This window comes from Theropithecus gelada, chromosome 12 (assembly GCF_003255815.1).
Source record: "Theropithecus gelada isolate Dixy chromosome 12, Tgel_1.0, whole genome shotgun sequence".
Taxonomy (NCBI): domain Eukaryota; kingdom Metazoa; phylum Chordata; class Mammalia; order Primates; family Cercopithecidae; genus Theropithecus; species Theropithecus gelada.
This window is the reverse complement of record NC_037680.1, coordinates 66,241,721-66,259,906: the sequence shown is the minus strand read 5'-3', so window position 1 is coordinate 66,259,906 and position 18,186 is coordinate 66,241,721. Positions and strand designations below refer to the sequence as shown.

The following is an 18,186-nucleotide window of genomic DNA, read 5'->3' as shown; positions in this document are numbered from 1 at the left end:
ATAGAATCCTATGGCATCAAGTGAAGTTTCCTTTAGTGATCCATTTTAATTAAAAAACAAATACTTATTTGTTTATATTGGTAGTAGTCACTGCATATTACTCATTCTGACCCTGCCTTATGTTACTTTAAGAGTGATATAACAAGTCAATTAAATATTACTGATCACCTATTTGTGATTTGTTGGGTTAGGTCTGCCGTAGACGCAGTTACACAATAGCATTAAATGTGTTGAGAATGCTATGGGACCATCTTGCTTTGCTTTGTTGCACAGCGATGTAAAGAACTTCTCAGTATTAGCAAAATGTGCACAACTGGACAAAAGGAAACCAGAGGTATATCTGTGTAAATCTGCCACCACTATTATAAATCAGTTTTTTTATTTTGCTGTTGGTAGTTCATAGTTGAATTCACATTTATATCCTGGAAAAAAAGTTAAAGGTTTGAAAAAGTAATTAGGAAAGCAAAAAGTCTGTGTTCAGAGTTACTCAGCTTCTATTTGGGGTACAGAGTAGACATCCATTGTTTCGTGTAGACTTGCTGTGGAGTTCCATGTAGATAAACGTAAGTTCATTCTTTAAACTTGTGGCAGATATCAGGTGTATTATTTTATTATTATTCAGAGTACCATAAACTGTTTTCGAAAATAGTTTTATGTGGCCAAAATTAACTTCTAGTCATTTCTTACCTGTCAAGACAATAGTAGAAGTCTGAACTGAATACAGACTATCAACTAAAATAGTAACACCTCTTGCAGACAAAGTAATATGGTCCACATCTCTAATGACTTTAGCCAATACAACAATCTGAAAACAGAAAAGAAGCAGAGAATCTTTAAACATTTTCTACTCAGCTTCTCTAATTACACGTTTGTAATTTTTTATGTTTTTTTATTCTTTTGATACTTCTTAGAAGGGTAAAGGGAGTGTTCAGAGGATTCAATAGAAGCAGCATGTGGTGGTGGGGAGAATTAAGAGTATTTGTCCCTGTCTGGTCATAGCAGTGATCATAGGAGGTACTATTATTTTTCCTACAATGTTTGCAACTTTTGCACTCTTTCAATATGGGTTCATAGAAAACACTTCTCTTAAAGGGCACAGGATAGAAAATGAAGAGAGAGAATAAAACTTCCCAGATACATACAGTTGTTACTAGGTTGAAGGATCAGTGTGATCAACTAAAGATTTGCAGTTAGAAAACCTGTCTTGGATGCTAACATGTTTTTCTACCTGTTTCCTTTTAATATGGGGGTGATGAAAATAGTACTACCTGATTGTCAACCTTACAGGCTTGTTATAAACATCAGATGAGGTATAAAGGCATCAGTAAGTGTCTTGTAACTTGTAAAATTCTATATTAATGAAGAAATCCTCAAGATAATGGAGTTTTTATGAGGTAGAAGGGGCTTATGTGCAAAATACTAAATTTTTACAAATAAGTAAACATTTTTCTGGGTCTCCAAATCATTGTAATTTTCAAGTTTTCACAAAATGACATATTTATTAATTTGAGGTGTTAATTAATCTCAATTTTATACCTGAAATGCTGCCATTGCCTTCTCAGTTTCAACTATTGATTCAAGAAAAGGTTCAAAAATAGATATGGTCATTATTCCACTTTCCAATATTAAGTATTGTTGAAAGCGATTATTGAAGGCAAAAAGTGTTAATGCATAGCCTGCTCTTAAGCAAATATCCTAAAAATAGGAGAAACATGCATTATAATGAACTTCATTTATCATGTTACTCAACATAATAGACTTTGAATTCTTGCTCATTAAAATATATTGCATTCTTATCACTGGGAGTAAAATACGACATTACTAGGGAAAAGAGATAACAGAGTTGCTCCAGAATGTTATAACTTTCAACATTTCAAAGCACAGTTGATAAATCAAAACTTCCCTTGTATAGCATGTTATCTATTGCATTCCGTACATTGTTGGGTATTCCATATCATCTTTTAAATTCATTTGTAAAATTCCATTGTACTATATTTTAAGGAAGAATAGGAGAAAAATAATGTATTCTGAAGAATCACATTTTAACATTCTGAGGCTAGGCAAACAGCAAAAGCTAGTTTCTTCTGTAGAATTAGTCTGCTTGCCAGAGATATATAAGTATGGTAGACCTTCCAGAAAGATTCAAAAGATAAAATCTTACTACTAAATCTTATTTTTAATATTAAAATAATTTAATATATTGTAATTTTATGTTATTTGAACAATGTAGGACACACAGAAATAACTCATTAATCTTAGTGAATTTTCTTTTCTTTCTTTTTTTTTTTTTTTTTTTTTGAGACAAAGTCTCCCTCTGTCACCCAGGCTAGAGTGCAGTGGCATGATCTTGGCTCACTGCAATTTCCACCTCCCAGGCTCAAGCAGTGCTCCCACTTCAGCCTTCCAGATAGCTAAGACCAAAGGTGTGTGCCACCACACCTGGCTAATTTTCTGTATTTTTTTATAGAGACAGGGTTTTGCTGTGTTGCCCAGTCTGGTATTGAACTCCTGAGCTCAAAGTGTCTGCTCGCCTTGGCCTCCCAAAGTGCTGGGATTACAGACATGAACCACCACACCCAGCCCTGAATTTTCTTCTGCCATTATTAATCATAATATTAAAATGCTGCATGTACACACTGAAATATTTATAGATAAAATTATATGATGCTTGAAATTTGCATCAAAAATAATTTAGTAGAAGTGAGTAGATGTATAGATGGAATAAGACTGGCCATGAGATGATGACTGCTGAAGCTAGGTGGGAACATTTAGGTTCATTATGCTACCCTGTCATTTTATATATATTTGAAATTTTCCGTAATAAAAATCACATACACAAAAAACCCAGTCACCTAGCAATAGGCAAAAAGAAAAGTATTAGGTACAGTCAGAGGCTTGAGAAACTAGGTCTCAGTCATAGTCAAAGGGTGGATTAACAGACAGCAGAATAGAACCTAGAGCCAAGTAGGAAAGAGTGGCAATGGGAAATGAACCAAAGGGGCATGCTTTGTGTATCGAGGTCAGATACAGTGAAGTGAGAGAAATATGCTAAGACTTGACCAATTTCCATTTCTTTTCCATGTAGGGTTCACTCCTGCAGTATCACTGTGGAAGTCTACAGTAAATAGTTTAGGTTATAAAGTGGCTATTAATGTTTCAAAATGGGTCCCATAGTTGCCAGCTAGTATCAGATACAGAACAAGAACCAAGTTGGCTATTCCCAGTTCAGAGGGCTAAAAACTAATCCTTGAGGAAAGATATATTTTTCCATACTTTTTTTCCCCAATGTCAACTGTCTTAAACTCTTTACCTCATACATATTTTCATTTACCTATCTACCAGGGTGGTTATACCCACTGGTTACTTATTTTCACTTTATACCCACTGATTTATGAATGGGAAAAGAGTACCTGTTCATTATGCTCACTAACATCTCTTCAAAAGTATATTCATAATTAATTAGCCCACATATTTGAGTCAGTTAAAAAGATAGAATAATAGTAACTACATTAATGTGACTAATTTTATGTGGCTTGTGAAAATCAATCTCAGTGGTCCATTTCATATATTATTCTAGTTTAGTAGCATGAAAATAGTTAAATTCTAATTTTAAAACAACACATAACCTATTGCATCTCCAGGTAGACAATATCAGTGTGGCTAGGAGTTACAAGAACCTGGGTTCCTGACTTAATTTTTATTGCATTCCTGTCATTATCCATAAGATAGCTATTCATTCAGTGACATATTTAGTTGCTGAACATCCCTCCTTCCCCTTTAACTTCTACAACACGTCTGTGTAATCTGAAGTCTCCCACTATAGGTTTAACAAAGGACCACAGTTGTTTAGTACTCTAAAGCCCTAAGAGCACTAATTGCCTCAGCAGGACAGGTAGTTTGAGGCAAAATATAGTACAAGAAACCCTAGAGGACTTTTAACTTGCCTTGGGATGATTGTTAGAATTAAAAATTTTAGCCAAGTCCAGATAAATCCTTTGGTTTATACTTAAACCTTCTAGTTCTCTAAGATTCCCTACCATTTATAGAACTGATGCACAATAATGTATCTATTATAAGCCAAATGCAAGGTCCAGAGAGTGAAGCAAGTGGTAACAAACTGGGAGGAAAGGCAGAATACTTGAGAGTGGAATGTGTAATAAAAGGGAGAAGAAGGGTGCACAGGAGGAGTAAGGTAATGGGAGTAAAATCTAGAAGGAACAGAGCAGAGGGGCAAAAGGTGGCTTAGAGAGTCAGTCATTCATTTAGTGTCCTCACCCTATTAGTTTCCATATATATATTCTTTTTTTTTGAGACGGAGTCTAGCTCTGTTGCCCAGGCTGGAGTGCAGTGGTGCAATCTCGGCTCACTGCAACCTCCACATCCCGGGTTCAAGTGATTCTCCTGCCTCAGCCTCCCAAGTAGCTGGGACTACAGGCATGTGCCACCACGCCTGTCTAATTTTTGTCTCTTTAGTAAAGATGGGATTTCACCACATTGGCAAGGCTGGTTTCGAACTCCTGATCTCAAGTGATCTGCCCACCTCAACCTCCCAAAATATTTCCCATATTTTTATAGCAGCACTTCTCTTTTTGTGTACCACAACAGAGTAAAATTTTATAATTAAAAAAAAAACATGAGTTCATTCCCACCTACCTCCTGACCCTCCTTGATCCCTCTAAAATCTTATGGAACTGAGAGAAACATCATTGGCAATTTTCTTCCTGGTTTTGAAATGCCCTGTAGAAAATAACTCTCATTTCATTAGGGTAGTGCTATTGAAAGTGTGGCCCGTGGACCAGTGACAGTCCACAAAATCATTAACAGTGGGATAACAAAACTGAGAATAAACATTGAAAAGAAACAAATCTTTATAGTTGACTACCAACTAATAAACGCAGAAGGAAGAAGGGAATTCTTTAAATTGCCCTTAGGCAAATGTTACATTTATTATTGTTGCATCAATGGATGCTAAGATTGGTGAGCAAAAGTATGATGCAAAACAAAATATTTGCATAATCTCAAAGTGTCTCACCTTAAGATACTTATTAACTACAAAAGGAAAAACAGTGAGTGAAGAAATATGGCAGACCCCATTTTAACCAAGTAATCAAAGTTAACATTACCCATAAGATACATCAACATTATATACCTCATGGTATGATGTACTGGGAAGGTGAGTAAAGAAGACCACATCACTTCTGTGAAATTCTTGCCAAAAGGTGTAACTTCAATTTAATTAGGGGAAAACATCACGGTCAAATTGAGGGATATTCTATAAAATAACTGGCCTGGATTCATCAAAAATGTCAAAATCATGAAAAACAAAGAGGGCTGAGCTTCACAAACTGGAGGCTAAAGAGACAAGACATTTACATGCAATGTGAGACCCTGGATTAGATTCTGGAACAAAAAGTGACACTGAAAAAAATAAAAATAATTTTTTAAATTAAAAAAATATAAAAACAAAACCAAAAAAAGGACATTGCCGAGAAAACTGGCAAATTTTAAATAAAGTCTGCAAATCAGATAATAGTATTGTATCAATGTTAATGTTCTAGTTGACAGCTGGGAAAACTAGATGAAGGATATACCAGAATACTGGTTTTACAAATTTTTGGAAAGTCTAAGATTATTTCAAAATTTTTAAAGTTAAAAAAATTATCCTTCCATAATAGATTGCTGGGAAAAAGCTATTTCTTCATCACGAATAGTTTGAGAAGCACCACTTTAGCGTATTGGATAAGTGAATGACTGAGGGCTGAAAGGGCATAAAATTATTTTAAAGGTTTGATTTGAGACATAAGAGATTTGTTTTTTGACTCATCACCAAACATTAAAATTACCGCATTTCAACGATGAAATGGGACAACTCAGAAAGATATGGAGCTGTATTATTACATCATTACAAACTAATGACCTACAAAGAGATCTTTTTACATGTCTTTTCTTAAATAATACATTGAATATTGGCATGAAGAAGACTTGATGATAATTTGAGGATGTGGCATAAAAACAATTTTTTTCAAAATGAGCCTCAATATTTTGTAAAGGTATTACCTTTTCTGTTGAGTGAAGAAGATAAAGGACATCAGCATACTCAAATCCTTCATTTTCGTGTAAGTCTTTCTGTAACACATCATTCCCTAGGACAATGCATGCCAAGGAAAATGCCACTTCAACCTAAATATGTGGTTTTCAAAAATTACTTTTCAATTATACTTTATGAAATTACATATTTCATTGTGCAGGCATTTATATAGAATACATTGTGGAAAGACACTATAAAATCTGCTAAAATATAATCCATTGATTCCAGTTCTTACTACTGAAAGAACTGCACTTACAACTCCCTCATAATTTTTAATAGCTGAGAAAATATCCTTTCTGTGTTCAGGGACCAACCACAGAGCTCCATTTGAGGGCACTGGAGAAGGGAACAAGGGCCAGCACAGCATGTAAGGAGGTATTATCCTAAGTGCATAGTTGTATCCCTTCCATATTAAAAAAAAGTTCTTTTAATTTTTTGACATGGATTAAAAAGCTATTTTGAACTGCTTGTTAACTATTGACCATTGACTTGTAAGGCTTTAATGCAGCACCTTTTTTGTTTTTTTTTGTTTTTGTTTTTTAGATGAAGTCTTTCTCTGTCACCCAGGCTGCAGTACAATGGCCTGATCTCAGCTCACTGCAACTTCCACCTCCTGGGTTCAAGCAATTCTCCTGCCCCAGCCTCCCGAGTAGCTGGGATTACAGGCACGCACCACCGCACCCAGCTGATCTTTTGTATCTTTAGTAGAGATAGGGCTTTACCATGTTGGCCAAGCTGGTCTCAAACTCCTGACCTCATGATCCGCCCACCTGATGGCCTAAAGTGCTGGGATTACAGGCATGAGCCAAAGCACCCAGCCTGCAGCACCTATTAATTTAAACAAAGCTTTGGGGAGTAGTCTAAGGAATAGTACTACTATTTTGTCCTCCTCTAGTTCTGGAACCATTTAATGTACATTCTGAAGCCCATTAGGAAGATGAACCTTGCATATTATTGGGACTCAGCAGATAAGTTTTTAAAGTGCTATACTGTGCATTTCTATGAAAAACATTATGAATTTGAAAAGTATGATTATTGAATTATTGTGAAATGTTTTGTCCATTATAAAATCTTTTGAGAAAAAGTATTGAAATGTGTTTATGTTCTATTTAAACAAGTTTCAAAACTCATTGAAAATATGTACCAAAATATAGATGGATACATTTTTTATGATAACACACACATTTGTTAAAAGAATGCACCAGATGTGGTGGTTCATGCCTGTAATCCCATCACTTTGGAGGCCAAGGTGGAGGATCTCTTGAGCCCAGGAGTTCAAGAACAGCCTGGGCAAAATGGTGAAATTCCATCTCCAACAAAAATACAAAAAATTAACCAGGCATGGTGGCACACTCCTTTAGTCACAGCTACTCAGGAGGCTGAGGTGGGAGGATCACTGTAGATTGGGAGGCCGAGGCTGCAGTGAGCCAAGATTGCACTACTGCACTCTAGCCTGACTGACAGTGAGAGACCCCATCTCAATTAAAAAAAAAAAAAAAAATTAAATAAACAAAGATTAAAAAAAGAAACAGCCTGGGTACAGTGGCTCACACCTGTAATCCCATCACTCTGGAGGCCAAGGTGGAGGATCTCTTGAGCCCAGGAGTTCGAGAACAGCCTGGGCAAAATGGTGAAACTTCGTCTCCAGCAAAAATACAAAAAATTAACCAGGCATGGTGGCACACTCCTTTAGTCACAGCTACTCAGGAGGCTGAGGTGGGAGGATCACTGTAGACTGGGAGGCCGAGGCTGCAGTGAGCCAAGATTGCACTACTGCACTCTAGCCTGACTGACAGTGAGAGACCCCATCTCAATTATAAATACATAAATAAATAAAGATTGAAAAAAGAAACAGCCTGGGTGCAGTGGCTCACACCTATAATCCCAGCACTTTGGGAGACCGAGGCGGGCAGATCACTTGAGGTCAGGAATTCAAGACCAGCCTGGCCAACATGGTGAAACCCCATCTCTACAAAAATACAAAAATTAGCCAAGTGTATGGTGCACACCTATAATCCCAGCTACTCAGGAGACTGAGGCAGGATAATCACTTGAACCTGGAAGGTTGCAGTGAGCCGAGATGGTGGCACTGTACTACAGCCTGGGCAACAGAGTGAGCTTCTGTCTCAAAAAAAAAAAAGAAAAGGAAAAGGAAAAGAAAAAAAAAGAAACAGTGCTATTTACTCAGATATTGTCCTCCTATGTTATTTCTATTTTCTCATCTCCAGTAGCATGCATACCAAATTTTGAAAATAAAATTTTTTTTGCTGTTATAATTTCTTGCCTGGCCATCTATAGATGTCCCAAATTTCTAAAGCCTGGGTAAAAGTATTTGAATAGATATAAATGTTATTTTATTAAAGGCATTTTGGTAGAAGTAAATGGAAGACTGAATGACTCTTCAACAACTCACAATAATTCTTTGTAATGTCCAGCCTTGAGAAAACTATTACCTCCAGCCAACAGAGGCTGCTTGGCAGAAGGCAGGGCTGGTTTGAAGTGTAGTACTGACAAGATTCACTAATATTTGAGAAATATTCCCATATAAGTCACACATTTCCATTATCCCCGCCCAGTTTTAGCAACTGATGTCTGGGGAGGTAGAAAAGAAGTTTTGTGAATACATAATCAAATATCTACGGAAAAAACTTACTTGAAGAGTAAAAACGTAAGATTTTCTTGTCATATTTGGAGAAACCCTATTTTAACAAAATTTACTAGTATCTTATGGTTTGAAGCAAGCTTTTTGTTTAAAACTTCTAGGATTTTGTTTATTTTTATTTTGGCTTATTTCTCCAAGAAAAATAGGATTTAGTTTAAAAGATAAAATATTTTTATGTTTATGAACTTGAATAAAGACACAAAATTTTCTTAAAATTATATTTCTGTTAATTTTTACCATATCAGAAAACAATGTAAACCTTTATATATACCTTAATGTTAGGAGAAGGGTGATTTCTTAGTAGTTGGATAAGTACTGGAAAGGCATTTTCATCTACAACAAACTGTTGACTGACAGGATTGCTTGTATGGGCTACACCTGTAAGAGTCCATGCCAATGAGGTAATTTTTTTTTCCATCTTATAAATGGTAAAGTCAAACATAGCTTGATATTTTTGGTTGACAAAGTGTTCTAAGGTAATACAGTTAGTAAATTACAAAAGGGTATGCTATATTGGCACTATTTTAATAGTCCTGAATTAATTTTTTAAAAGACAAAGTGAATAAACACGGAGAGCTTATTAGAATTGTGAATGGCTTCCTAAAAGTCACAAAACAAAGGAAATTAGAAATGTTATACTATCAAGGAATAATAATAGCTATCATTTATTGAAGAAATACTATGTGTGATGTACTTAAGTTCATAGTAATATTGTTTTCTATAAAAAGTTTACTTTTACAAAAATGACTAGAGTAAATCACCAAGTTAAAATTTCTAGGTTTCTTAAATTATACACGCTAACAAGATAATCTTACTATGTCTCTTTATAACATACTACTTTAAATTGCGGGTCTAATCTCACCAGAGAAACTCGACTCTCTCTCTCTCTCTCTCTCTCTCTCTTTTTTTCCCCACTCCTTGCAATTTCCTGTTGAGAAACTCATTTCTTTCTAGTGAACATGGACAAAGAATTTTAATTCTGTTCTTTTGCCAATATTAAATGTCACAATAAATACACAGTGGGTTTATATAAATGGGTTAACTCTAAATAAATGGGTTAAATATAAGATTGAGCCTCTCAGTGAACAATGAAGAGAAGTCACCGACCTATTGTATCTAGGGAAGCCTGAAGGAAAAAAGAACACCTTTGTCCCCACAAGCCCCCCCACCCCCACCACACACACACACACACACACACACACACAGCTGATGTGGACAGCTTTGAAATGAACTAATGAGAAGAAATTTGACAATGTGTGTGTGTATGTATATCAGGCAACCTTGCATATATGTTATCATTTACTAGAACTTTAGAAATAACTATGTCAGAGTCTCTGGCCAAAAAAAGAAACATCTTCTCTGGCTGATTATCTTGGAATTGTGAATGAGTTTCTGCAAGAAACTTTTGGCAAGCAAAGAGAAAAAAATGTGAGAATCAATTCCTATTATACTTCATTCAGCTGGACTAATTTTGAGGAAATTCAGTGATCTAGAAATAAAGATTTTTCCTCTTGTTTGCAAGAAGCAGTCTACAGTCAGCATCCTGCATTCATTAAGGTCAGCAAGAACCCAAATTTTAACTTTTGGTGGGTCACAACTGACAGTTCCACATTTTCTCAGGAATCCCAAAATGTCAATTCCTTTGCAATGAATTCTATGTTATATAAACAAATGATCATTACAGAGACATTCAAGAATGTGCCTCAGCATTAGAAACTCTTCTATATCTTCAAAAACATATAGTTCTTGAGATTCAAAAGAACTATTTTTCTCTTAAACTTAAAAAAGAGATTGCTTTCAGTCAAAATAGCCAAGGCTTATTGTCCTAATTTTCCTCTCTAGCCATTGTTCAAGAGCAAGACTGATAAAAAATTCTTAATTACACCACTTGTACTGACCAAGTTCTTACACAAATTTAAAAAGTTATAATAATCTTTTATACATTAAATACCATTTAGGGCTCAAACAGTGGGGATAGAGAGGAAGAGAGATTAGCTTCCATTTCTCTGCCCAATCTGTTCTTGTTCTTACAGATATTTAAGAAATTGAGAATAAGTTTACAAACCAATGCAAATGGATCCCACTGCTCTGATGACACTGAGAAGTGTGCCTTCAGCAATCGTACTAATTCTTAGTAAGCGAACCAATGGTGCAATTCCATTTCCTTCACATATTTGATTTTGATGCATCCTGCTGTCCTTACTTAGAGCTATGACAGCTTCACCTCCTGATAAAGAAAAGCAAGATACATGTATGATACTCCAGTGCCCTGTTCTACATTACGCAGAGGACACAGTGGCTCACACTTGTAATCCCAGCTACTTGGGAGGCTGAAGCAGGAGGATCACTTGAGCCCAGGGGTTTGAGGCTGCAGTGAGCTATAATTGTGCCACTGCACGCCAGGCTGTGCAACAGAGCAGGATCCTGTCTCTAAAAAATAAAAATAAGGAAAAATAACTTACCAACATACTGCATTTTAGCTGATGGTGACAAAAGCATATTAATTATAAAGCTGTATCCAATCTGTTCTGCCATATATTTTTGTTGTTTTAGTGTTTGTCCTGCCAAGGCCCAAAGTGCAACGGCTCCTTGTTCCTTAACATCTATTTGAAATGCCTATTTTAAAAAATATTTCATTAATTCAGTGAATATTTATTGAACACTTTAGGGATGTGTATTTTATAAAATGTTTATTCTAGAATTGGTTTAGTTTTTCTATTCACTTAACAATTCAAAATAGAATACATCATCTAAGAAAAATGACCAGGAATCATAAAATTCCTACCTTTAGGAGTTTTAAAAGATATTTAGTTAACGATTTTTCCAGAAATGCTTTCTGTATAAGAGGGTTGTGACTTGCAAGTGATTCCACAGCCATTGCACCTTTCATTTGGACACTAATTTGTTTCCCTTTAAAAAGAGCCACCAGAGGAGGAATCGCTCCCTCCATAGCTATAGCATCCTGAATTTCCTTATTGTCACGCCCAACCTCAGCAATTGCAGCAGAAGATACAGCCTTCAACACATCTTTAAATGAATTTAAGAACAAGTTAAATAAACCTTATGAAAAATAAGAATATCAAAGTGCAGCATATCATTAGTTTCCCATATTATAAAATCAAATTTGTAAAAAAGCTTAGAGAAAATAAAGAAAAGTAGAAATAAATAAAACTGGGTAGATTTACCATCTAAACACAATCAATCATTTGGCATAATCTCATGTACTATTTCTTACGAAGATAGATTTAGATAGTTATAGAAGTATTTGATATAGTTGTATTTTAAAACAATAACCTGCATTTTTACTTACAATTAAAACATTCCCTCTCCACCACCCTTTTTGAGACAAGGTTTGGCTCTATCATCCAGGCTGGAGGACAGTGGTGTGTGTGATCTCAGCTCACTACAACCTCCACCATCCTCCCACCTCAGCCTCCTGAGTAGCTGGGACTATAGGTGTGCACCACCATGCCCGGCTAATTTTTGTGTTTTTTTGTAGAGGAATTACTGGAATAACTCAGTACATTTCAGTAAACTGCTTATCAAAAATGATAACAGCATCTTAGCCTTCCATAATCAGAGTTCAAAAGTATCAATGTTACTGTGTTTGAGTATGGGTGTTATCACTAAAAATAAATACATCAACTTTGCTCAAATTTGATAGATAAAAATGCTGCCTCAACTTGTTTTGTACTTTTGGTATTGGTGAGTCTAAACATTTTCCTATATTTTAACAAGTTGCATTTTTTTAACATATAGAAAAGTTGTAAGAATAAATCAGAGAATTCCTGTATACCTTTACCTGGATTTATAAATTTTTAATATATTGCCATATTGGTTTTTCTATCCATTTATCTATATAATCTGCTTTTCTAAATTTGAGGGTATGTTATATGCATACATCATGGCGTTTTATCTCTTTAATATTCTAGTGTGTATTTACTAAAAACAAGCCTATCTTTTTATGTAACTACAAGGCAATTAGTAGATGCAATACTTTAATCATATTATGTTGACCGTCCTAGTAATGTCCTTTATCACATTTACTTTCTTCCAGTACAGGATCCAGACCAGGACCATGTATTGCACTTAGTTATGTCTCTTTAGCGTTCTATTATCTGGAACCTTTTCTCAGGGGTTTTTTTGGTCTCTTATGACATAGACATTTTTAATGAATATAGGCCATTTAGTTTAGAGAATTTTCCTCAATTTGGGTTTCTTTGATGTTTCCTCATGACTCAAGATACGCACCTCCATCCAGAATATTTTTAAAGTGACATTATGGCTTGGGTGCAGTGGTGCATGCCTGTAATCCCAGGTACACAGGAGGCTAAGGTGGGAGGACTGCTTGAACCCAGGGGTTCAAGATCAGCCCGGGCAACATAGCAACCTCATTTCAAAAAAAAGTGACATTATGTTTTAGGGATATCCTCTGTGGAGTTATATAATGTCCATCTATTCCTCGATGGTGATGTTAATTTTGATTATCCAGTTTCTCTACTATATAGTTGCTATTTTCCCTCTTGCAACTAATAAGGAGCAAAACACTTGTAAATATCAAAATTTGCCCCCAAGATTTAGCATCCATTTATAATTTTTGCCTGAACCAATCTTTACTATGCTGTTTGCAAAATACTAATTTTCCAAATCTACCACTCCTTCACATTTGTCAGTTGACATTCTGCTATAAGGAAGAGCCCTACCTTATTCTCTATTTATTTGCTTCCTTGTTTATCCAATTTTTATCAAGATGAGGGCACAGGCTCCTATTTTATTCAATGAGTTATAATCCATTAATTTAATTTAATTTAATTTATTTATTTTTGAGAAAAGGTCTCACTCTGTCACCCAGGCTGGAATTCAGTGACACAAACTCAGCTCACTGCAACCTCTGCCTCCCAGGCTCAAGCAATCCTCCCACCTCAGCCTCCCAAGTAGCTGGGAATACAGGCGTGTGCCACCACACCCAGCTGATTTTTGCATTTTTAGTAGAGATGAGGTTTTGCCATGTTGCCCAGGCTGGTGTTGAACTCATGAGCTCAAGCTATCTGTCCGTCTTGGTCCCGCAAAGTGCTGGGATTATAGGCATGGGCCACTCTGCCTGGTGTATTTTCTTATTTATGTTGTTACTCAAATTGTCTAAGATTTGGCCAGTGGGAGCCCCTTCAGGTTGTCCTGGTGTCCTATAGATATGCCTCCTTTTTTTTTTTTTTAAAAAAAAAAGGATTTTATTACTTTGTCACCATATGATGATGTTCTTGACTCACCATATACCTTCTCTGCCCCTGCCCTGGAATCAACTATTTCTCCAAGAAGCTCTGGTTCCTTTTAATGAGGGATGATATTTAGAAACCAAGATTTGGGTGCTCGGTATGCTCACTGCTACTGGAATATCATTGCTTCTGGATCATATATATATATATGTATATGTATATATATGTGTGTGTGTGTATAAATCCACATATATAATATGTATACATATATATGTATATGTGTATACACACACACTGATACATACACACATACATTTCCGATTCCAATCCAACCCCAGAGGGTTCTTTATTGCTTTCCTACATTCTGCACATTTCTTTGCATAGTAAGAACCCAATAATATCAACACATTTATTCATTTCTTCAGTCCTACAGTACTTATCATGTGGGTTCAGAATTGTTCTACCCATATCACTGTGACATACAAGCTCACTAAAAAGAACTCAAAATCTGTGTGTAGTTTGTTTTGTGTTTACCCTTAGAAAGAGGGTATATAATGTACTGTGTTTAAAATTATTTGTATTCATTTTTTCTTTTTAAATCTAGTTATATAATTTGTTTATTTCTTTCAGTTTTCATTTCCCCCAGCCTTGTACATTTAATTTTTTGATTATGTAGAATATCAATATATTTCCAAAAGCAAAACTAGATAGAAAAGTGTTTGTGCATTCCTGTAGCTACCAATACCCTTTAGATGCTCTATAATCCAGCATTTGTTTTTTCATATACTATCAAGGTTAATTATCTCTCTATTAAGGCCTTATTGTTCATACCAACTTCTATACCCACTTTATATCAATTTATGTCAAACACATTAACTATTTTTATTGTTATGAGTATTTTCTTCATTTAATCATCTAATCATTTATTTAGTGCATATTTATTGAATAGCTATGTGCTAGACACTGTCCCAGGCACTAGGGAAACAATGGTGAACCAACAAAACAAGGTCCTTGACCTTGTGGAACAAAAGAAAAGACCAGAGTAAAGAATAAAGCAATAAGTTAAATATTACTTGATAGTCATATCAGAGAAAAAGGGAGTGACAGGAAGGTCACTTCCTCTTGAAGTAGGAAAGTAAAAAGGGCTTATAGGCCATGCTGGAAATGTGGACCATGTTCTAGGTGACAGTCACTGAGTAATTTAAAGAAGAAGATATGATCAACTTTACATTTTAATTAGATCACTCAAGTAACACTTGGAATGTTAACCCTGAAAGATTAATAACATTAAGAGAGTATAGGGGAAACCATTCTTTCCCTTACCCAATATTCCTGCATCAGTACAAAAAGTAGAAATTCCTCCACCCATGGCCAACTCAGAAATATTAAGAATAAAAGTTTACCCCTTACTCATTCTTCCCCATGAGAAGAATAGTGAGTTACATAATTTTTTTAGTTTGAAGAATGAGTCATTGCAAATGCATGGTTTAGGTTCTTTTTGGCACTTTTTGTTGTTTTCTCAAAGCAAGCTTTCCAACAATAAGGCTGAAGTTTGGATCTCTATTTGATTCCTGTCTATTTCTCATTTGGACCCAAATTCTGAAAGGAATGGAAGTATCTTTACTAAGCTATTCAGTAATCCAAAGTAGCTCTAAAGCTCAGGGAAGACGTCAGGGATGTGGATAAAGAACTGGGAAGAATAGATTGTAAACCTAGTAGAGTTCCTTTGGAGTGAATAAGAGTTAAAGAAGGGTATGCCGGGTGAAAGCAGCAGCATGACAAGAATGGAAGCTTAAGGAACTCCAACTTTAAGAGTTGGGTAAAGGAGGACTAATGGTGAAGGCAGACTTTATCTACAACTTTTGGGGTCATAATTCCAAAGTTTTCAGATTTTAGAATGTTAGGAGTATATAATACTACATATTGCATAACATCACAAAGGGTCTGGAGAAAATCAATTTCTGCAGAAATATGTGACTAATCATTTCAAGAAAAAAATGAGGTGATCTTTTAAGTTTTTCTCAGTTTGAAACTGAGAAAATTCTGTATGCTTTTGTTACATATTTGAGTTTCTGTGGCGGTGTCATAAGCTTTTGTTACTAACACAGAACAGGAAAGTTGGGTGCCATATGAAATCAGAAGCATTGTAGGAATGAAAGCATGTATACATGAATATATGTATATAAGAATGTGAATACAAGCAGCTAAATGGGTGAAGGAAAGGCCTAAAACAAACCAAATTTAGCAAGGGTAGGCTTGCTCTGGACATAGAGACTCAGACTAAGGAGATGTTAACAAATCCATCTTTTCAAGAAACTATATGTGAATCTACTTTGGGACCATTTTAATACATGAAATCTTAGAGTAGCTCACATGGTAAAGACGACACTGGAATTAATAATATGCCTTTTTGATCTCCTATACCTTAACAACCCAGCTAACATCCAAGAGGACTATTTGCTAAAGCACTAAAGTTATACAGGGGGGCTTACCTAAAAAGAAAAAAATAATTAAAATTTATTTTAAATTATCTTCGTTGGAGTGAGCAGATAATGTAGATTATGGTGTTGGAAAAAATACTTTTATTTCAATAATGTATTTCATACCATAGTTTTCTTTCATGAATGAACTCATTTGTTATTTATTTATTCAAATTGCTGCTACAATTTGTACTTTGTTACAGCATCTGGGATTGAGAAAAGGAAAACAGGAAGAGAAGATCTAGTCCCTATATTTAAATTTTAATTAGTTAGATAAAACACAAACAAAAAAAGAGATAAAGAATGACTATAAATGAGTAAAAATTATAGATTTAAAATATACATAAAAGCTGACCCTCTTTAATGTTATTCTTTTATCCCTTTTTTTTTTTTTTGAGATGGAGTCTCACTCTGTTGCCCAGGCTGGAGTGCAGTGGTACAATCTCAGCTCACTGCAACCTCCGCCTCCTGAATTCAAGCAATTCTCCTGCCTCAGCCTCCCGAGTAGCTGGGATTACAGGCGTGTACCACCATGCCCAGCTAATTTTTGTATTTTAGTAGAGATGGGGTTTCACCATATTGGCCAGGCTGGTCTCGAACTCCTGACCTCAGTGATCTGCCTCAGCCTCCCAAAGTGCTGGGATCATAGGTGTGAGCCACCGCACCTGACCTCTAATGCTATTCTTAAAGGATAAAGTAGAGCATAGTAAGCGATGGAAGAACACTTGAACAGAGAGATCATAAGGAATTTGTTATGAAAGGAGAGGGCTTTCAAATGATGTCACCACGCGATACAAGTTATTAGAAGATGACACTTGCTTAAATTTGAAGTTTTAAAGTAAAGGAAAGATCACTTCTACATTCCCCTTATTCTTAAATCTTAACTTACATTTAACCAATATATTTATTTTGTATTTATTCCTGGTTAACTGGAAGAGGAAGCCAAATGATATACTGAGCAGGAAGAAAAAGGGCAAGTTCTTCTCAATTTTCTCTTCCCCCAAATTTGGGGAAAACCATATATTTGGAGCTTACACTGTTACATGTGCTGACTGGAATGAGATTATTCTTACAGAACCCAGGAGACCATTTGCAGTAGCTGCAGAAACTGCCTCATGGCTTTTGATGTTCTTGGTACTGAGATGCACTTTAGGAACTGATAATTGGCCTAATGCTTCCCGATAACCTTGAATTTTGACATCAAATATCTAACAAATCTGAAACCCTTGTTGTCACTTGCAAAATAGCTACCCATGATCAATATGTGTACTATTCACCCAAGGTAGCAAATACTCTCCTAGTCATATTGTATGTATTTTTAAAATCATCCATGCCAGTATTTCCATTGTAAACATGTCTAATTAAACTTGTTAAAAGAATATGCCTCTGACAGTCAATTATTTTTATAAGCCCAGCAGTTTAAATTTAACTGTTTTCTGCCAGGCATGGTGGTTCACACCTGTAATCCCAGCACTTTGGGGGGCTGAGTCAGGCAGATCACAAGGTCAGGAGTTTGAGACCAGCCTGGCCAACTGGTGAAACCCTGTCTCTACTAAAAATACAAAAATTAGCCGGGCGTGGTGATGCATGCCTGTAATCCCAGCTACTCAGGAGGCTGAGACAGAAGAATTGCTTGAACCCGGGAGGCAGATGTTGCAGTGAGCTGAGATCACTGCACTCCAGCCTAGGCAACAGAGCAAGACTCCATCTTGAGAAAAATAAAATAAAATAAAATAAAATTAA

The 18,186-nt window shown here is 35.6% G+C and overlaps 1 protein-coding gene across 1 annotated transcript in view; it reads right to left on the bottom strand.

Annotated features, from left to right (window-relative positions):
* ANKAR (ankyrin and armadillo repeat containing) overlaps positions 1–18,186 on the bottom strand; it is a 71,728-nt gene that overhangs the window by 7,141 nt on the left and 46,401 nt on the right. The window contains exons 13-19 of the mRNA XM_025405476.1: positions 11,536–11,777; positions 11,213–11,366; positions 10,816–10,977; positions 9,022–9,128; positions 6,058–6,180; positions 1,537–1,695; positions 688–805 (exon numbers count right to left, since the gene is read on the bottom strand). Coding sequence (XP_025261261.1) covers positions 688–805; positions 1,537–1,695; positions 6,058–6,180; positions 9,022–9,128; positions 10,816–10,977; positions 11,213–11,366; positions 11,536–11,777 — 1,065 coding nt within the window. The remainder of the gene's footprint in view (positions 1–687; positions 806–1,536; positions 1,696–6,057; positions 6,181–9,021; positions 9,129–10,815; positions 10,978–11,212; positions 11,367–11,535; positions 11,778–18,186) is intronic.